General features: G+C 42.2%; 1 protein-coding gene across 1 annotated transcript in view; it reads right to left on the bottom strand.

Annotated features, from left to right (window-relative positions):
- top1a (DNA topoisomerase Ia) overlaps positions 1-19,864 on the bottom strand; it is a 98,785-nt gene that overhangs the window by 23,575 nt on the left and 55,346 nt on the right. Inside the window, exons 9-16 of the mRNA XM_068048508.1 lie at positions 18,877-18,992; positions 12,382-12,503; positions 10,811-10,933; positions 10,254-10,441; positions 7,956-8,100; positions 6,993-7,136; positions 2,154-2,339; positions 102-170 (exon numbers count right to left, since the gene is read on the bottom strand). Coding sequence (XP_067904609.1) covers positions 102-170; positions 2,154-2,339; positions 6,993-7,136; positions 7,956-8,100; positions 10,254-10,441; positions 10,811-10,933; positions 12,382-12,503; positions 18,877-18,992 — 1,093 coding nt within the window. The remainder of the gene's footprint in view (positions 1-101; positions 171-2,153; positions 2,340-6,992; positions 7,137-7,955; positions 8,101-10,253; positions 10,442-10,810; positions 10,934-12,381; positions 12,504-18,876; positions 18,993-19,864) is intronic.

Genomic DNA, 19,864 nt, shown 5'->3' with positions numbered 1-19,864 from the left:
AAAAAAAAAGGTGCTGCCAACATGCCATGCTACCCTAATGAACCTTAAAGCAGCATCCGATTCCCTGTGAGCCCCACTCATTTCAGATCACTACGACTTACATTGAGTCGGTCAAAAAGGTCATCTTCAGGTTGCTTGTTCTCCATAAATAACTGAAGATTCTTGAACACCTGAAGAACATAAGGTAAGAATGAGGCACTACAACTTCCCTTACCTGGAAAGTACTTCACTTCAGAAACATAACCCCCTACAACATCCCCCCACACCACCTCTGTTGGCACTCTTTCCTTTTCTATTCAGCTACATTTACTTTACAGGAGTGCAGCTGATTACAGATGTCCAAGTCTGTCAGGTGGATTCTCAATCTATCAAGGTTAGAACAGCCTGCTTCTGTGTTGTAGATTCTATGTAAACTAATATTCTGAGACACCAGTTTCTATAGGGTTTATCTTCATTTTGGGCACTACTGTTTACTGGTACACAGACAATCCCAAACAGTAACAAAACTCACATACAACACCGTGCATCCCACAGGACCAGTCCCTTAGTTCGAATTTCAGGAGAAAACACACAGAAGCTCATTCCAAGCTAAGCAACGCCAGCCAAGTGCTGTGGCAGAAGTTAATTAAGTACAGACTGTACTGTGCACTACAGCACTGAATGTACTATGGGGACTGGTAAACCGAGATGAAAGCCAAACCTTCAGGACTGGAAGCCTGGTTAAAACAGATTGACAATACTGCAAAGAACAAGCAGATATTGTCAGGTCAACAACCCTTTTAACAGGCTTTAAAGCTTACAGAATACTTGTAAGACTATGCAGGAACATATATACCATATGTTAAAACACAAAATTAGGACCAAATGTGTTAGCAGCACTGATCTACAAATAAGCATCCTTCCACCCTCCAATAGATCCAAACTAGAAACAAGAATTTCAGCTTCAGTATAGTGCAGTCTAAAGGATCCATGACTAGAGTATTGGCTTCTGCCATTAACATGGTAGATAAAAACAGCAAACCTCAAACTTGGTTGGCCATAGGTTATGACCAAGGAACAATTAGCAGAAAACATCTCTGTACCAATCTACGGAATAGCCCAAGGTAGCATTCATTTAAAATCTAACCTGTTTTGAGCCTCACATTAAGATTAACAGAATGCATCTAATTGGGCTACAAACAGTAAGCACGCATCAGCTTTACTGGCATGTATTAGAGGGAACCTTTATTGAGCTTAATGACAATCCAATGGTAAGGTTTTGAATATTATCTAGGTGTGGAGTACAAACTATATTCTAAGTGAGTTTAGATGATCCATTATGGAATAGTATATATTTTGGAATGGGCAGAGCAATGTTCCCTCTACTTTCTCTTTGCTGTGCCCGATTGCTGAACTGTGTGGTCCCTTTAAGATTGCCGCACTTGCGCACATCTTAAAAAGGGACAGTTTCTTGTACGCAGCCAGTTTGCCCTCTGCGCGATCTGGAATGCTGTGCAGCCGTGCCCCCGGGAGGGAATATTGCCATGCTACCCTAATGAGCAGGGATATACCAACACGCTTGTACTTTTTGAAACAGATAATATGGAGTTCCATATACATCACACATGCATATCAGAAGTTATGAGTAATGCAACATTTAAAAAGACTGAATGTCAGTTTATGTATATTGTCTCATTGCAGTAAAATCACCCAGACATCACTTAAATGGGTTACTAGGTGGTGTAATCTTGAAATAATTACTACTGGAGGAGCCACCTTAAATTAAAAAAAACTTTAATCAAAAATTTATTCCCAATTCTAGCATGGTGAGCTCAACATGTACCAGCAGGAGCCCAATAAGGTGGCCAAGTGAGATACTGTGGACAGCAGCATAGAGCCATTTGACTGTGAAAGACCTCACAGTGGAATGCAATCAAATTCTTACCCATTTTCCACACTTTCCAATACCAGACAACTATTAGGAGTGGGACGCTAGCCTCGTGCACCCACACTGCCAGCTCACCAGAGGTCAGCTCGTTTGGCACAGACTCAATCAAACCCGGGGAATGAGCAAACCTCCTTCCTGGGTGATTTTGGCTCAGCTACACATCGACAACTAAGCTAATAGTGGAGGTAGATTGTGAAGAATGAATAGCAGTCCCACCAAATCTTACCCTTTTTTCCACTGGCACTTTGTTGTAATATCGGATAGAATCTTTACCCAGAAAGTCAAATTCGACCATGTATTCCTGACCATCGAGCTCAGCGTGCAGGCTGATGTGCTCCACTCGCAGGGAGCAACAACCCACTGTGTCTGCAGTCTCCCCTTCTTCCTTCTCATTCCCAGCTCTGAGAGCTAGCTATATTGAAAGAGCAAAAGAACAGAATCAGAGCTAATTTGATTAGGGATGCACAACCAATGCACAAAGGAAGGACACTGCAGTGAAACACCTGCGCCTCGCTGCATCTGCACAGACCCTGCAACTGGCGATTGGTATGTGGAAGCATCCAGAACATTTAAAAATAAATTACATCAGATATGTTCACCACCTGTCCACATACCTCTTCCATTTTGCTTCCAGCCAAGGAGGTATAAATTATTAGACAAATCAAGTCAGCATTCAGGTAGTGCAGTGCGCAGGCATGAAGATTGACTCACTCCAAATTCTTCTCCCTATGAGGAATGTCATTTCTGACATGATTTGGCTTGGTGAGTGTGTTACGGTCATTCACCTTAATATTCTGGACCAGATGTATAATATTCTGGTCAAGATCTTTTGCTCAGTGATTCTAAAGTGGTAATTAAAGATCAATAAATCCATTATACAGTCTCATTACAACAAACTAAATTTCAAAAGGTTGGTTGTACCACACCTTTGGGGCATCCTGAAGTTGTTGATATAAAATATACAAATGCAAGCCTCTTCTTTCTCATTAAAAAACTAAACGCAGCAAGCTAATTCTGGGGTGAGCACATAACACTTCCTAGACAACAGAAGTCTGAGGCAGGGCTGCTTCAGTATTAAAGATGTTGGAAGGGCAGTAAAATGAGGTCAAGCTATGGTGGGGAAATCTGTTAACAGAAAAGTACGTCGAAGGGGTCCAGGTTTAGAGTAGAGTATATTTCCCTCACTTGTCCTCCATCCCTGCCACCCAGAACTACCTCCATTAGGGCCGGTACCAATCACAACATGGAACTCACTGTTAATTGTATATTGTGCTTAATTATATGCAGGTGGTGGGTAATAACTATAGATTCACTTGTACTCCTATAAAGGGGAACAGATTGAAACTGTGGGTGTTGGATTAGGAGGTGCATGTAGGTGATGTCTATCTCTATAAGTATTAGACTATTTCGAAATCTGCCAGATACCAGACATAGGCATCAATACAACGTAGGGATAAAAGACAGGCAAAATGAGGAGGAAGACACCTTTAACAGATCTGTCCACTACAGCAGAAGACAAAATTGGAACAATAATGAGCGAAATGAATCCCAGGAATGCCCGAGGAACAGTTAATAGTTGTTTCAAGGGTGACTCAATGTATCGTTATGCGGTGAACTGCCCAAAGCGAAGAGACAGGGTCCTCGAAATGACATGGAGAAGAATTTGGAGAAAGAGGATGAAAATAATGATGAATCCAGATAAATTATACTGGTCAAAAGGAGTTTTAGTCCTGTCATGGACTCCTTTAACTGTTCAATAATAGACAGTGGGACAGATTGATTAAAATGTTATCTTGACTAAGTAATGAGGATCGGCACAAGGCTAAGGCATATAAAAGTACAGTGTTTTGGGTTTGGTGATGACAACAGATTGAGGTCACTGAAGCGAATTGTGATTCCATGTAAAAGGTGCTGGAGTACTGAAGGTGTCTTTATTGAAATATCTGTGCTGTTAAGTAAACCTTCTATGAAAAAGGCACAAATGAAACTTGACATGGAACAAGACAAGGCAATCATTTTTTTGAAAGTCAGTTGATTTTTTCACACTTCTCGAAGGTTTAAAATGCTGCTAAAAGACGCAGATATAGTTAAGAACATATGTGGCTAAGAGAAGAGATTATTTAGAATTGTGAAACCTATAAAAAGTGTTGAAGGACACGGTCATGTTGTAAGCCTCCCATTGGCATGTGACTTTAATGAGGTTATAAAAGCAAACTACTGCAGATGCTGGAAACCTGAAATAAAGACAAGAAATGCTGGAGAACCTCAGCAGATCTGGCAGCATCTGGAGAGAGAAGCAGAGTTAACGTTGTCAGGTCAGTGACCTTTCATCAGATCTGGCAGCATCTGGAGAGAGAAGCAGAGTTAACGTGTCAGGTCAGTGACCTTTCATCAGATTTGGCAAAGGTTAGAAATGTAATTGGTTTTAAGCAAATAAAGCGGGGTGGGGCAAAAGATAACAAAAGGGAAGGTGTTGACAGGAAAGGGTCACAGAGAATGAGGTCATGGAGTAAAGGCAAAGGTTAATGGTGCATTGAAAGACAAAGTGTTAGTGCAGAGAGGGTATTAACTTACAGAAAAATGAACAGCCCTGGCCCAAAGCACAAAACATGAAAAAAAAAGGTGGGCAGGCACATGGTTAAAAAAAAATGAAAGATGAAACAAACTAAATGAAAATAAAAACGAAAAGTAACTAAAAATAAAAAAGGGGGCCTGTCATGCACTGAAATTATTGAACTCAATGTTCAGTCCGGTAGGCTGAAGCGTGCCTAATCGGTAAATGAGATGCTGTTCCTCGAGCTTACGTTGATGTTCACTGGAACACTGCAGCAAGCCCAGGAAATGGCAAGCAACCGGAAGCTCGCGGTCATGCTTTCGGACCGAGTGGAGATATTCCGCAAAGTGGTCACCCAATCTGTGTTTGGTCTCCCCAATGTACAGGAGACCACATTGAGCAGCGAATACCGTATACTAAATTGAAAGTAGTACAAGTAAATCGCTGCTTCACCTGAAAGGAGTGTTTGGGGCCTTGGATAGTGAGGAGAGAGGAGGTAAATGGGCAGGTATTACACCTCCTGCGATTGCAAGGGAAGGTGCCGTGGGAAGGAGATAAGGTGTTGGGGGTAATGGAGGAGTGCACCAGGGTGTTGTGGAGGGAACGATCCCTTCTGAATGCTGACAGGGGAGGGGAGGGGAAGATGCATTTGATACTGGCATCACGCTAGATGTGGCGGAAAATGATCCTTTGGATGTGGAGGCTGGTGGGGTGGAAACTGAGGACAAGGGGAACCCTGTCATGGTTCAGGGAGGGAGGGGAAGGGGTGAGGGTAGAGGTGCAAGAAATGGGCCGGACATGGTCAAAGGCTGTCAACCACAGTGAGGGGGGGGGGGGGGGGGGGGGGGGGGGGAGTCCTCGGTTGAGGAAAAAGGAAGATACATCAGGAGCGCTGTCGTGGAAGGCTGCATCATCAAAGCAGATGCGTCGGAGACAGAGAAACTGTGAGAACGGAATGGAGTCCTTACAGGAGGCAGGGTACGAAGAAGTATAGTCGAGGTAGCTGTGGGAGTCAGTGGACTTATAATGAATATTAGTAGACAGCCTATCCCCATAGATGGAGATAGAGAAGTTGAAGAAGGGACATGTCGGAGATGGACCTCGACTTCTCTTTTCAGAGAATTATTTCTGAAACCACCCAGACGCAGTAGATGCAGAAGAAAAATATGGAAGCTAAACAAAATGCATCTGTGGCATGAATGATGTTTCCAGAGATTTATTTTGTTGTAAACAGGTTGTGTTCAACTAAAAGCAGGTGCTGCAATGTTATATTGGCATCATAAAGCAAAATTTTCAGGCATCTTCATGATGTAGGCTATTGGATTTCTTATGGGATGGTATCATGAGAAATATTTTAGAGTGGAACTTAAAATTGGGAGTCATGCTTGTGGAGCTTTTAAATATATTGGAGTAGGTATCAGGCAAAGTAGGTCTGGAATAACTTCAAATCAACAATCCTATTTACAGCACGTTACTCATACTGGTTATCACAGAAAGGTGATGCTATATCTAAAGAAGATAAAGCAATTGTGAAGCTGGATCAACCAGCTGAACTACATGTACAGTCAGACCTAACCAGGGAATGGTTTTGATGTATCAAGAGTCAAGTACTACGATGAAACATCCTAGAGAATGCTTTAAGGGCAAATAAAACATCAAGAAAATTAACTCAAGGAATGCACACTTAAATTACCATCCTTAGGAGACTCAAAGAACACGAAACAAGTAATTTTTAGCAATGTTTCACATGCTAATCTTCCTGATGGGTATTCTAGTGTGGCTGGTTTCATAATATTCTGATGGGTGAGAATGGAAAATGTTGCCGTTAGCTTCGGAAGCTAGGAAAATAGTACTTCGGCTGCCTAAACACAGCCACTTGTAAAGGCAGTGGATATGAAATTCTACATGCCAAATATTTTAACTGAGATTCTATACAATGGGTGTACTGAAGATAGTACATCCACTGAATATTATGTAGATAATTGTCCATTGCGGGATAATTTACACTCAATGATGTGAGTGAGAACAGGTTACAGTTTAACTTGCTGACTTGAAACAAATGCTGGATAGAAAGGAAATCTTTAAAGTTAAATGGGTGGATGCAAGTTATCAACTGTTGTATTTCTTTTTATAAAACAATCCATGTACAAAGAAATTAAGAGTTCTAGGGGAAGTACACCTTGCAGCATAACGCATTGTACAGAATAGGAAGGTCTTTTTATTTAATTTGGTTTTCAATTCTGGTTGTACATGTAAACTTTCATTTTTATTTGAAGAGGGGAAAAAGGAATCTTACTTGCATTTAATTATATGTAGATGGTGGACATTAACTAGGAATTCATTTGTGCTCCTATAAACAGGAACAGACAAACTGTGGGGGTTGGGTTAGGAGGTGATTGTCAGTGATATCTATCTCCAAATAAAAGCCTGTAAAAATTGGCTCCAGTTCAATCCTTCACCACCAGACTATCTGTACTATAACACTCATCTGCAACAATTTCCTTCACTCACCTTGTCAATAAAGTAAAGTGCGACAGCACGCTGCCGGACCTTCATCTCTTTTGACTTCCAGTCCTCCCTGTACTGTGCACGTATTTTGTCAACCAACTTCTTCAACGTCCGAGCAGTCTCGTATTTTTGCCAATCCTTCTCACCCTATTCAAACAGAACAAGCATGATCAGTTTTCCTAGGCTGTGGCTGACTGGTGCCCAAGGACCTCGGCCCTGGGTCAGTGATAGCTAGTGCCAACCACTGGCCCAAACTGCTCAATGAGAACTAATGGTATGCTAACAAAGTACCAGCATAACATAGCCTGTCAAAACAGGCTATTTCCAGGAATCGAATTCTGTTAGCAGGTCCTCAGTTACAAAGAAACAGGAATACAAGCCCCTCCTCCCCAGATTGCATTTTGCCATTTTATGTAACATGCGGCAGACTTAGCAGAAAATTATTTGGATCATCACAAGTTAGTTTTAAACCGGGCTTGGAGTTTGCTTTTGAATCTAATGTCCTTTTGCTTGCTGGCTCCTGTTTAGGATGGCAGATCTTCACACTCAAAGATGACAACCCTTAGAGTGTGCCAATGGTATGAAGGCCAACACAAGATAGACAAGCTCTTCTGTTCACATTTCCACAGTTGGCATTTGTCCTTCAAGCTGCCAACATGTCCATCACATACCACTATTTGCCAGCTTCACAGTTCAACAGCAAGATTTACCTAGCTATTGGCATTATTACATAATATATAAGGACAACCTTTTAAACTAACAGGCAAACATTCTCTTGTTTCTCTCCCCCCCCCCCTTTACAAAACAGCTGGAAGTTTGCATCACAGTGTTCAATCTTGTTTTGCGCAATAAATAAGCTCTGCAAAATAATAGTGAAGAATGGCTTAGATCCAGCAGATCAGACTGCAAGTCTCTGCATGTGACTGAACAGCAGTTAGTCATTCACTCAGTCTCATGAGTTCATACCTTAATTCTGGAGCTGGGGTTCAGCATGATGTATTTGATGGAGCCCTGGATGTTCTCTGTCCATGACACCAGCCAAGTCACCTTGTTGTCATGTCGTACCTCCTTCCACTTCTGGCCTGCAGGTGGTGGTGGAACCTTGGAGTCCCTGAAGATAAAGGGAAAAGCTGAGTTACTTGTCAAGCGACTCTTGTTTCACCCACCCTACTGTAGGTTTAAAAATGACCATAATCATTTATAACAGATGTACTCTGGCCTTCAGAAAATGGTAATAAGAGAACATGAAAAACCCAAACAGAACACACGCTTAGGCTGATGGCTACAGTAACATTTCTACAACTCATCCTGCAACTTCCTGTACATAACACCACAACACAGCTTGTGACCCACCTCCTTAATAAGTTTTATCTGCACAGTCTATGGATTTAAATTCCTGTTCTCCACCACCCAGAGCACACCCTTTCCAAAACCATCAAAAAAGGTAGAAAATTCGATGTGCTCCATGGTTTTGAACTTAGTGTTGCAGTACCAGTTCACCATCACTTGAGGGAGCACCAACATTCAGCAGCAAATAATGACAGTAGAGCGTCTTTTCATTACAAGCAGCAATAGCCAACCAGCCAACCCTTGTGTCTCCTTATTTGGATGGCTTGTGATTGGCACCAGAGCAGGGCAGGGAGCACCCACTGAGCTGCTCACTGACTGGCTTGTAAGCAGAATATATTATTTGAACAGTTAGCATGAAAAGCTAGGACTGGCCTTGAAAAATATACAATTATAGAATATGCAACATTTAGAAATGAATACAGCATTTCATTAATGTAAACCTCCTTGCCCTACCCTGTATAAAATGGGGGCTTTACCTGTAAATGTACGAGTGAGAAATAAAAACAAAGTGCTGGAAATACTCAGCAGGTCTGACAGCATCTGTGGAGAGAGAAAGAGAGTTAATGTTTCAGGTCTGAGGCCTTTCATCAGAACTCAGTTTCTCTCTTCACAGATGCTGCCAGACCTGCTGAGTATTTCCAGCACTTTGTTTTTATTTCAGATTTCCAGCTTCCACAGTATTTTGTTTTCATATGAATGAGAAATGTTGGATTACTGCCCGTTAACCTGAGCAAACATAGCAGGAGTAGGCCATATCAAATGTGCCTCAAAATGATCTTCAGTCTTGGGTTATGCAAAAAATTCTTGGTCTGATATTTCCCATAAAGTTGCTTGAGCATTACGGTTAAGCATTAAGATCACCCTCTAACATGAAGTGTATTGAGTCAGATTCTTAGCAAAACTGTTATGAACATTTCCCCTTGGCTCCGCTTCATTCTGGAGACATACTGAAGATATTTCCTGCGTTTGTGCATGGTAAAGGCCCGCTACCCGACCTGAACCAGAGGGGAGCAGACGAAATGGTTCAGGTCGCGTCGGGCTGGACACACACAGTAAGTGCTCTGCCGGTAAGCATTAAGAAAAAAAAAAAAAAAAAAACTTACCTGAGCTGGGAGTCCGGGACAAAACTGAGTCTGCGCAGTGTGCAAGTGACATCATCGTGCACGTGCTGCAGCTTCATGGAGCTTCCCATTCGGAAGGTAAGTAAAGGATGGTCGGATCGGGCTCGGGTCCGCTGTGGATCGGTCGGGTTCGGGTTGGGTTCTTTTTCTCAACCCGAGCCGGCCTTTAGTGCATAGGTCAAAAATGACAGGCGGCAGGGGGAGGGGGGTGCCGCAACATATTTGTTTGGCGAGTCTTGGCCCTTTGTCCCACTTTACAACAGTGACTGCACTTCAAAAGTGCTTCATTGGCTGTAAAGCACTTTGGAACATCCTGAGGTCGTGGAAAGAGCTATATAAATACAAGCTATTCTTTAGTTTGGGTGGGCTTTGGTCTCCCCTCTCTGAGCACATCGCTGCTGTGATCATTAATCATGTACAAGCTAGAAAGTGACTGTTGGTGACACTACAGACCTTTATTGTGTTCTCACCCAACATCCACACGTGTGCATTATGCAGCAGGAGTAAGTGAATAGAAGTTAAGAACAAAAAGGCTAGTAGATTCATCCCCTTCCTGGTACAGGCAGACAGGAGAAGTTAAGTAGCCCAAATGTTGCTCTAGTTAAGACTGGCTAACTCAGCAAAGACTGGGATTAAAACACGTACTCTGCTGATCTGTATGGCTCAGCACTGTACAGGGCTTCAACCTTACCTACTGGAACATTGGTGAAGCCCTGCCACAATTTTCTAAACAAAAGCTCATCTCATTAATATTGTACTGGCAACGCCTGGGCTTCCTTTCGGAGATACTCACTTACTACAGTTGATGATGATATCCTGCGGCCTGATCCTTCTTTTCAGCATGCCCATCTTTGGATGGTTACCACGGCCACGGAAGAGTCCTGGTGGTTCAATCCTGAAGTTTGCAATCCGTTCTTTGTGGTTGTCCATTATACAATACCCGTACTCCTGTAGAAGCTTCTCATTTTCTTCTTTTAATTTCTGTTTTTTTAAGAAGTTAAAAATAAATTAATCCTAATAATACAACTTTTTTCTTTCTTCCAGTCTTTGCTTGAAGAGGTAATTCTTCACATTTGAAGCTTGACAGTGATTACCAAGTGTATTAGGCCTTGAAGGCACCATGGCCAAGTCTGATTCCACGCACACAGTGTACTTTCTAGCATTGCTGAGTGATTAAGAGAAAACCCTAGTGTACTTAATTAATTTCAGCACTGAAAAGGTATAGTGCCACTACCAGCACCCCTCAAGAGCTTGGCCAATGCAAGAGTGATTCAACCTGGTACTATGCCACACAATCACCAACAGCACTCCTTAGAAAGGACAGAACTTAGCTCATCTCCTGCTACAAACCTGCTTCTCTTCTTTGGACATCTGCTTTCGAGCCTCAGACTGGGCCTTGAAATATTGGTTTATTTCTTCAAAGTTGCACTTATTGAGATCTGTTATTAATGACTTTTCCTCAGGTTTCATTTCCTAGATTAAAGCAAAGCCTTAATTAATACAATTTGTGGCATGGCTGGAAGGAAGACAGAAAACTGACTGACTCTGACTGGGGATGAGGCCAATGCTGTAACTCACTGACTGGGGGCGGTGATAAACATAAAAAAGGGCGGCACAGTGGTTAGCACCGCAGCCTCACAGCTCCAGCAACTTGGGTTCTTTTCTCGTTACTGCCCGTGTGGAGTTTGCAAGTTCTCCCTGTGTTTGTGTGGGTTTCCTCCGGGTGCTCCGGTTTCCTCCCACAGCCAAAAGACTTGCAGGTTGATAGGTAAATTGGCCAATATAAATTGCCCCTAGTCTTGGTAGGTGGTAGGGGAACATAGAGACAAGTGAGGATGTGGTAGGAATATGGGATTAGTATAAATGGGTGGTTAATGGTTGGCACAGACTCGGTGGGCCGAAGGGCCTGTTTCAGTGCTGTATCGCTAAATCAAAAAAATCAAAACGTTTATGATCACTGTGAAAATCATAGCCCACGTGAGAGTGACTGCAGGAGCCATCTTTTTCATGTGGCAGCAGATTTGAGTGATGCTGGGATGCATGGGCATCGGCCTACAATCCAACATGAGGGGCAAAGTTCAAAGAGCAAAGCAGCATCATTAACCAGTCAGGTGAAGCTCTTTATAAAACGATATACTGGGCTCCAACTCAGTGCTCAGACCAGACAAGTGAAAGAAAAAAATACACACGTCCTCCCAAACTTACAAATCCTGCTTTCATCATTTCGTATGCATAGTGGCCGCTTTCTACCAAGTGCATCAACGGGACTGGGAAAATTAAAGTCACAACTGAGAATCTGGTTTAGGAGAATTGTTTGTTCCCCTTCCACTCCCAGTCAAAGCACCTAACCCCCATGAACAGAAATAATGTCTACAGGAACAGCTTTGATCATTTCTCCCACCTCCTCCACATCGCTGGTCTTGGCTTCAAAAGCTGAGAAGGGGAAAGGGGTATTTTAATGTATAACCATTACAGAAAATAAGAGAAACAAATCTATATTTATGAAGCACATCCTCAGGCTATCACACTCATCAAATCTCTGTACAATCCATTCCAATCCCAAGTGCTTTGCGCATTCTCTCCTTGCTGAAAAGAACTCAGCAACTTCATGCTCCTTACCCAAGCTTGGGGTGAACTGTGGCTCAGTGGGTAGTGCTCTCACCTCTGAGTCAGAAGGTTTCCTGTTCAAGCCCCACTTCAGGGACTTGAGCACAAAATTTAAAGACACTACAGAGCAGTACTGAAGGACTAATGCACTGCCATTTTTCAGGTTGAAATGTTAAACCAAAGCCATGTCTGCCTGCTTGGATAAAGATAAAAGATCCAAGCTGACATTTAAATTGTAGGATTTAGATTCCGAAGAACTGCTTTTAATTAGCACCCACACAATTCAATTAGCCCTTTCCACTCGTCAAATTTACCTTTCGCCAGTCTTTGAAGAAATTCTTCCTAAAGATATCTTTTGTAGTGTACTCATGATCGAGCATTTTTGCAAAGAAGGTCGCAACCTCTTCACATTGAGGGCTCAGCTTCACGGTTTTCCCTAAAAAAAAATCAAGATTGAAATCATACACCAAAAGACGAGGGCTCATGCAAGTACAGGTCCAGATACATACAAATTGACATCATATTTAAACATTTGGGACAATCAACCACATCCATGCTTACCATCCTGAAGTATCATTTGAGCAGTTCTAATCGTAAAGTCTAAATCTCATTACACAGATGATGAGCATGATACTTTTAAGTCTGCATTGAAGCAAGGGATGGCAATGCTGAGGTGCCCAGTATCAGAATCAAGCACTCTCAGATCACGTATAGCATGACCAGGGGCAGAGCACTCTGTTCCAACATGCCTAAGCCTCAACCTCAAAACAACTGTTATTGTGCCAGTGTTTCCCTTTCAATACCAACTACCTATAGACCTGTGTAAGTGACACTCCCAATTAGGGTAAGAAAGGAAAGAACTTGCATTTATTACCTTTCACATCCTTGTTTCCAAATCTCTCCATGACCTCACCTACCCCCATGCCCCCCACAATCTCAAATCTCCTCCAGCCCTACAACCCTCAAAAGATATCAGTGCTACTCTAATTCTGGCCTCTCGAGCATCTCTGATTTTAAAATCGTTCCACCATTAGCAGCCAATTGCTTAGGCCAAAGGCTTTGGAATTCGCTCCTCAAACCTCTTTACGTCAGTTTTCTCCTTTAAGATGTTCCTTAAAGCCTACCTCTTTGTCCAAGCTTTTGATCATCTTTCCTCTCCTCACATCTCCTTATGTGATTTGGTGTCAAATTTTGTTTTGACAACAATCCCATGAAGTACCTTGGGATGTTTATTTAATTAAATATGTTGTATAAATGCAAGTTGTTGTTGTCAACAACATCCTCTGAACATCCCAAAGTGCTCCACAACCACAAGTATTTATTGTAGTATAATCACTGTTGTAATGCAGGAAGTTTGATTATGTAGGCTCCTACCTGGTATGAACAGGATTGACTCTGCCCAACTTTTCACATAGAACCCTTACATTCATCAGGAGAGATACTTACGAACATACGAATTCGGAGCAGGAGCAGGCCCCTTGCCTGCTCTGCCATTCAATAAGTTCATGGCTGAACTGATTACTCCACATTACCAGCTACCCCCGATAACCTTTCACCCAGCTTTGCTTATCAAGAATCTATCTACCTCTGCCTTAAAAATATTCAAAGACTCTGCTTCCACCGCCTTTTGAGGAAGAGAATTCCAAAGACTCACAACCCTCAGAGAAAAAATTTCTCCTCATCTCTGTCTTAAATGGGCAACCACTTGTATCCCTGGTCTGGAACTCTAGCTCTAGAGTTGAAAAGTCAACATCTAACCCAATGCCCTAACCAGTTCCCCACAGTTTCACTTGAGAACAAGGGATTCTCCAACCTGTAATGCTCACCAAGAGCCGTTATATGAATCACTGGAAATCCTAAATTGGAGTTGAACCTTTGCAAAATGTACTCAAATAGGCCAGTTTTGCATCACAAAGGAATCCCTTTATGCAGCAGTCACCTAATCCTTGCTGTCAGAGCACACGGATGCAAAGAAAGGGAACTCAGGAGGTACAACTACATGTGCGTGGTGGGGTGGGGGTGGAAAAAGAGAAAGGTGAGAGGTGACAGGAGAAAGAGAAAACAAGAGGAAAAATTGCAGCTGCCTCAAATTTGCTTTTTACACGATCCACATTGCTACATACAGCACAGAGCACAAATTACACAAATGAGGAAAGTGAACCATGGGATCACGTTTGTAACCAAATAAAAAGGAGCATTCAGCTCATGGGAAATGTAGAAGAACTATGAAGGACGAAAATCGATAGACTCACGAGCTGTTCAGCTGACCTAGTTGGCTACAAGCTTGTGCAATCTTATATATGGAGATCACAGCTTTACAATCACCAAGTGAAAGTTTATTACATGCGATTGCAGCATTTTTCACCAAAGGTTTGGGCACCATGGTAAAGGCCTGCTCAGGTCTGTAAAAAAAAACCCGACCATCAGTTAACTTACCTTCTGTTTTTCGCTTTGTTGCTGATCTGCACAAGCTTAAAATAACTGTGACAAAACCACCTTTCTAGTCCAAAAATTGAATTAACATTGGAGCCACTTGTGATAGAGCATGTCCAACCCAGCCCAACCCGAGCCGAAATGCCAGACCCGGAAGTGCAATCCAACCCGTCCCCAACACGTTGTCGGGTCCCGTTGGGTAGCAGGCCTTTACACCATGGTGCCCAAGTCCATCCATTTATAACACTTTCAAGAAGTATAACTACACTGCTTGGCATTTAATACACAAAAGATTCATCATAAAGAGACAGTAATCGATATCCCATTGAAGAATAGCTTACAGTATCACCCCCCAGGTTATCAATACCCTTTGTCACTCTTGACAGGATCCAATGCATAGGGGAAGCTGCTGCTCTAGCTTTGAAAGAATTTTTCTCCCCCCTCAGTCTGGCCAGTCAATGAACTGGATTACCATGAGTGGGCAAGCTAAGAGGGGAATGATAATGAACTAACCTTCAACTGTAGAAGTTCTTAAGTTAGAGTTAACATCCAATCCTGTTGCCAACAGTTTGTAAAATCTCATGTGTCATTTTGAAATACAAGCCCAGTCATGTCAATTTAATATCAAAAACGGAGAAACACCCAACACAGAACAAGGTAAGATATTGTAATGGTTATGGTACTGGACGAGCAACTCAGGAGGTCATAGGTTCCAATGCTAGTATAGCAAGTTGTGAAACTGTGACGAGGGCCAGAGAGGAAAAAAACTGCTGGATGGTTTTAAAAGCCCAATGAGTTCAGGAGAAGGAACCTGCAGATTGTAAAAAAGAAACAGTTCTTTACTTTCCCCCCTCTCTTCTCAAAGATGGCCGCAGAGTGTTCAGTTTTAGTTCCACAAGCACCAGTGGGCACCTTCCTAAAGTGGTCACATGCCCTTTACCCCAAACCCACCATTATCCTCGACGACACGTTCAGGGTAAATCCAATGAAGTGGATCTGTGGTTTTCTGTTCAATCCTAATGAGAGTTCTGCACTTGGTGTACAACAAGTTGTCAAGGGTGCTTTCTTCCACCTCCAGAACAAAGGTTTACACCCACCAAGACCCATGCTCTCTCACTACCTCAAGGACAAACACTTCTCTAATACTTCCCCCGATTTGGTGAGTGTGCTCACTTGCCACATTACCATCTCCACTGGCCCCATTTGCTACAATAAATCAGTCAACATTAGAGTATTCAAAAACCACTCCTTCCTCCCACACAACTTCAATAAGTATCTCAAGTCACACTTTCTCTATGCACCCTCAGGTGCTTTGATTGCTCACTCACTTCTTCTACCATTGGAGGCACTTCAGGCACCTAGTGCAGTTCTCTCTCTGTACCACAGCAACAGGAGTAGGCCATTCAACTCCAGGTCCGCTGATCAGAACTTCAACTCTATTTATTAACCTTAGCTTCATAATCCTGGATACTCTTTCCCAACAAAAATGTATCAAGCTCATTCTTGAATCTCCAACTGTTCCAGCATCCAGGGGGCAGAGAATTCCAGATTCCAAATTTCCCTCATCGTCTGACCTTTGATTTCTCAAACCTTATAGATCTTCCTTTATGAGGCTCTCTCCCTCCACTATTTTAATCACTCATGCATTTTCTTCTGTGCCAAGAGTAGTTAAGTCAATGACAGTTGTGGCATTAAGATAAAAAGTAGGCCAATGGTTTTAAGCAGGTCTGAATTAAACGTCAAGAGAGGCTTACACAAGAAGCAGGAATGTACACAAGTGACATAAGGTCACTGAGTGATAAACCTGCCCACAAACAACTCCAAAACCACCACCGCCCCTCACACCTTATTTCCCAGCTACGAGAACAAATAGCAGGCAGGCATCATGCTACACAGGTGCTGTGCACTTGTCACATTTTAAAGGCAATTGGGGGGGGGGGGGAAGATAAATGGAAGAAAACTCCCTGATGAATGATGTATAGGAAGTAGAACTGAATGAGTTCACCACAGAAACATGATCATTCTGCCAACAGATATAGGCTGATTCAGTGTCACAGCAGCAACTCCCACACTTCCTGCTCACTGAACGAGTGACTCATCAAAATCGGACCTTTCCATGAAAATATTGTGAACAGTTCAGAGAAATTAATATGTTGGGAACGAAGCAGAGTCCAACATAGGCAAAGATTGATTGGGAGGAACTGCTGGTACAATTTTTGACCTCAATATTAAATCCCAGCAATCCTTTCTAACACCAAACATTCTAGTCATTCGCTGAGCTATCTAACCAGAAATACTTAAGTGATATTTGTTCTGGAGACTTTTGGGAGGTCAAGTCATTTATAAATGCCCAGCTGCAATCCAGCATCGTATCTTTTTGGGGTTAGGATCAGGTAGATCCAAATCAGGGTTTCTATTAAAATTATGGGGGCCATCTCGGGTTGATCGTCCCCACCTGGACAAGAAGCAATATGTCTGCAGAATACCATGTGCCCCATTTACTTTGTCACTGCCAACTTACTTTAAATTGATAGCAACAAGAGGTTGGTAGTCTCACTGGTACACAGAAACCACCTATAGCTGCCACAGGCAGACACCTTCAGCAGGTTACAATGCTATCCAGCCCATAATAGAAGCAGAGCAGGTTCCAGACATTAAACCAGTCACCAACATAAATGCATCATTGCTGTACACTCAAATATTGAGGCACTTTCAAAACTGACAGACTTCATAATCCTCTAACGCAGGCTGTATTCATCCATTTAGCCCCTCATAATGATCCCAAACTTCTCAAAATGTTCATTAGTTCTACTGAAAGAATTTCTTGATTTGGATCTCTTTTATAAAAAGCTGCGAAACCACAAGTGCTGATTATGCTGATGGATTCTTGATTGCAAGGGATCACTGAGGCCCATAATCGTGGGGCTCTACTAAATTAAATACAGGAGGGCTCAATACTTACCCTGATGTCAACCTCAGCAATACATCCTGTGCACCAGTTAGTCTCAGTAAATCTGCTGAGCTAGTTGACTGATGACAGTATTACGAAGGGAGGTGTAGAACGACATTCAAAAGGGGTTCACCCAGTTGTGCAAAAATAAAGCCAAATTACTCCTTCAACTAGGTTTTAGCACCACCTTGACATCCTCACTTGATTGCTCCATCAGAATTCCTAGGACCAGAAGTGGTGGCGATGCTTGATCAGCGCTGCTGTTTAGAATCTCAAAAAAAACCCCTCAAGTTCTGTTATATTTAAATTAAGGTGGTCTTCCTGATGACTAAAGATAGTGGTTAATACTGCAGGATAGAAGTGATATCAATAGACTAAGTCAACATCTCCGCTCAGTCCGCAAGCAGGACCCTGAACTTCCGGTTGCTTGCCATTTCAACACTCCCCCCTGCTCTCATGCTCACATTTCTGTCCTGGGATTTCTGCAGTGTTCCAGTGAACATCAACGCAAGCGCGAGGAACAGCATCTCATCTACCGATTAGGCACACTACAGCCTGCCGGACTGAACATTAAGTTCAATAATTTCAGAGCATGACAGCCCCCCATTTTACTTTCATTTTTAGTTATTTTTTCTTCCTTTTTTTAAACATTCCTTTTTACATTTTTTTACATTTATTTCATTTCATCTTAGTTTGTTCAGTTTGCTTACCCACTGTTTTTTTCAGGTTGTTTTTCTTCAGGTTTGCACTTGCTGCTGTTCAATATTCAGTGTATTCACACCTAATCTGTACTAATGCTTTGTCTTTCAACACACCATTAACATATTGTTTGCCTTTGCTCCGTGACCTTTTTGTCAGCTATGTGGCCTTGTCCAATCTACACCTTCTCCTTTGTTATCTCTTGCCCCACCCCCACCTCACTTGTTTATAATCTGTGACTTTTCTAATATTTGTCAGTTCCAAAGAAGGGTTACTGACCCGAAACGTTAACTCTGCTTCTCTTTCCACAGATGCTGCCAGACCTGCTGAGTGATTCCAGCTTTTCTTGTTTTTGTTTCAGATTTCCAGCATCCGCAGTATTTTGCTTTTATTCAATATACTAAGTCTTGAGTTGAGGCAAAAAATGGCCATTAACTGCAACAAAACAATGCCTTTTGAAGTTACAATTACGATCACACAATGACCATTTATTATACTGGGATAAAGGGCATGGGACACCATCTGGAACTAAAATACAGGGGCTGTTACAACCCAACACATTGCAAATTGCAGTTCTATTTTCTGATATCAGGTCATGTTTGTAAGTTAATCACTAATTGAATCAGTGATAATGTTTACTCTATAAACTAATTGTTGTTTCTTAGTCAATCCCTCATCTTTGTTTACAGATGTTCCAACATCAACATATATGCAGTTGCTCGCTTACCATCGTAATAGAAATGAACTTTATCTGGGAGTGGCTCATAAGGTGGAGCAAATACTGGGCCTTTGTGTTCCAGAAATTTCCACTTCACACCATCAGTATAGCGTTCTTCCTCCCACCTGCACACAAAGGGAGAGGAGAGAGAGAGAGAGAGAGAGAGAGAGAGAGAGAGAGAGAGAGAAAGAAAAAGGAGAGAGAGAGAGAGAGAGAAAGAGAAAGAAAAAGGAGAGAGAGAGAGAGAGAGAAAGAGAAAGAAAAAGGAGAGAGAGAGAGAGAGAAAGAGAAAGAAAAAGGAGAGAGAGAGAGAGAGAAAGAGAAAGAAAAAGGAGAGAGAGAGAGAGAGAAAGAGAAAGAAAAAGGAGAGAGAGAGAGAGAGAAAGAGAAAGAAAAAGGAGAGAGAGAGAGAGAGAAAGAGAAAGAAAAAGGAGAGAGAGAGAGAGAGAAAGAGAAAGAAAAAGGAGAGAGAGAGAGAGAGAGAAAGAGAAAGAAAAAGGAGAGAGAGAGAGAGAGAGAGAAAGAGAAAGAAAAAGGAGAGAGAGAGAGAGAGAGAGAAAGAGAAAGAAAAAGGAGAGAGAGAGAGAGAGAGAGAAAGAGAAAGAAAAAGGAGAGAGAGAGAGAGAGAGAGAAAGAGAAAGAAAAAGGAGAGAGAGAGAGAGAGAGAGAGAAAGAGAAAGAAAAAGGAGAGAGAGAGAGAGAGAGAGAAAGAGAAAGAAAAAGGAGAGAGAGAGAGAGAAAGAGAAAGAAAAAGGAGAGAGAGAGAGAGAGAAAGAAAGAAAAAGGAGAGAGAGAGAGAGAGAAAGAAAAAAAAAGGAGAGAGAGAGAGAGAGAGAAAGAAAAAAAAAGGAGAGAGAGAGAGAGAGAGAGAAAGAAAAAGGAGAGAGAGAGAGAGAGAGAAAGAAAAAGGAGAGAGAGAGAGAGAGAGAAAAAGGAGAGAGAGAGAGAGAGAGAAAGAAAGAGAGAGAGAGAGAGAGAGAGAGAAAGAAAGAGAGAG

This window comes from Heterodontus francisci, chromosome 16 (genome assembly GCF_036365525.1).
Source record: "Heterodontus francisci isolate sHetFra1 chromosome 16, sHetFra1.hap1, whole genome shotgun sequence".
Classification (NCBI taxonomy): domain Eukaryota; kingdom Metazoa; phylum Chordata; class Chondrichthyes; order Heterodontiformes; family Heterodontidae; genus Heterodontus; species Heterodontus francisci.
The sequence above is the reverse complement of the archived record's forward strand: the minus strand, read 5'-3'. Positions and strand labels throughout refer to the sequence as shown.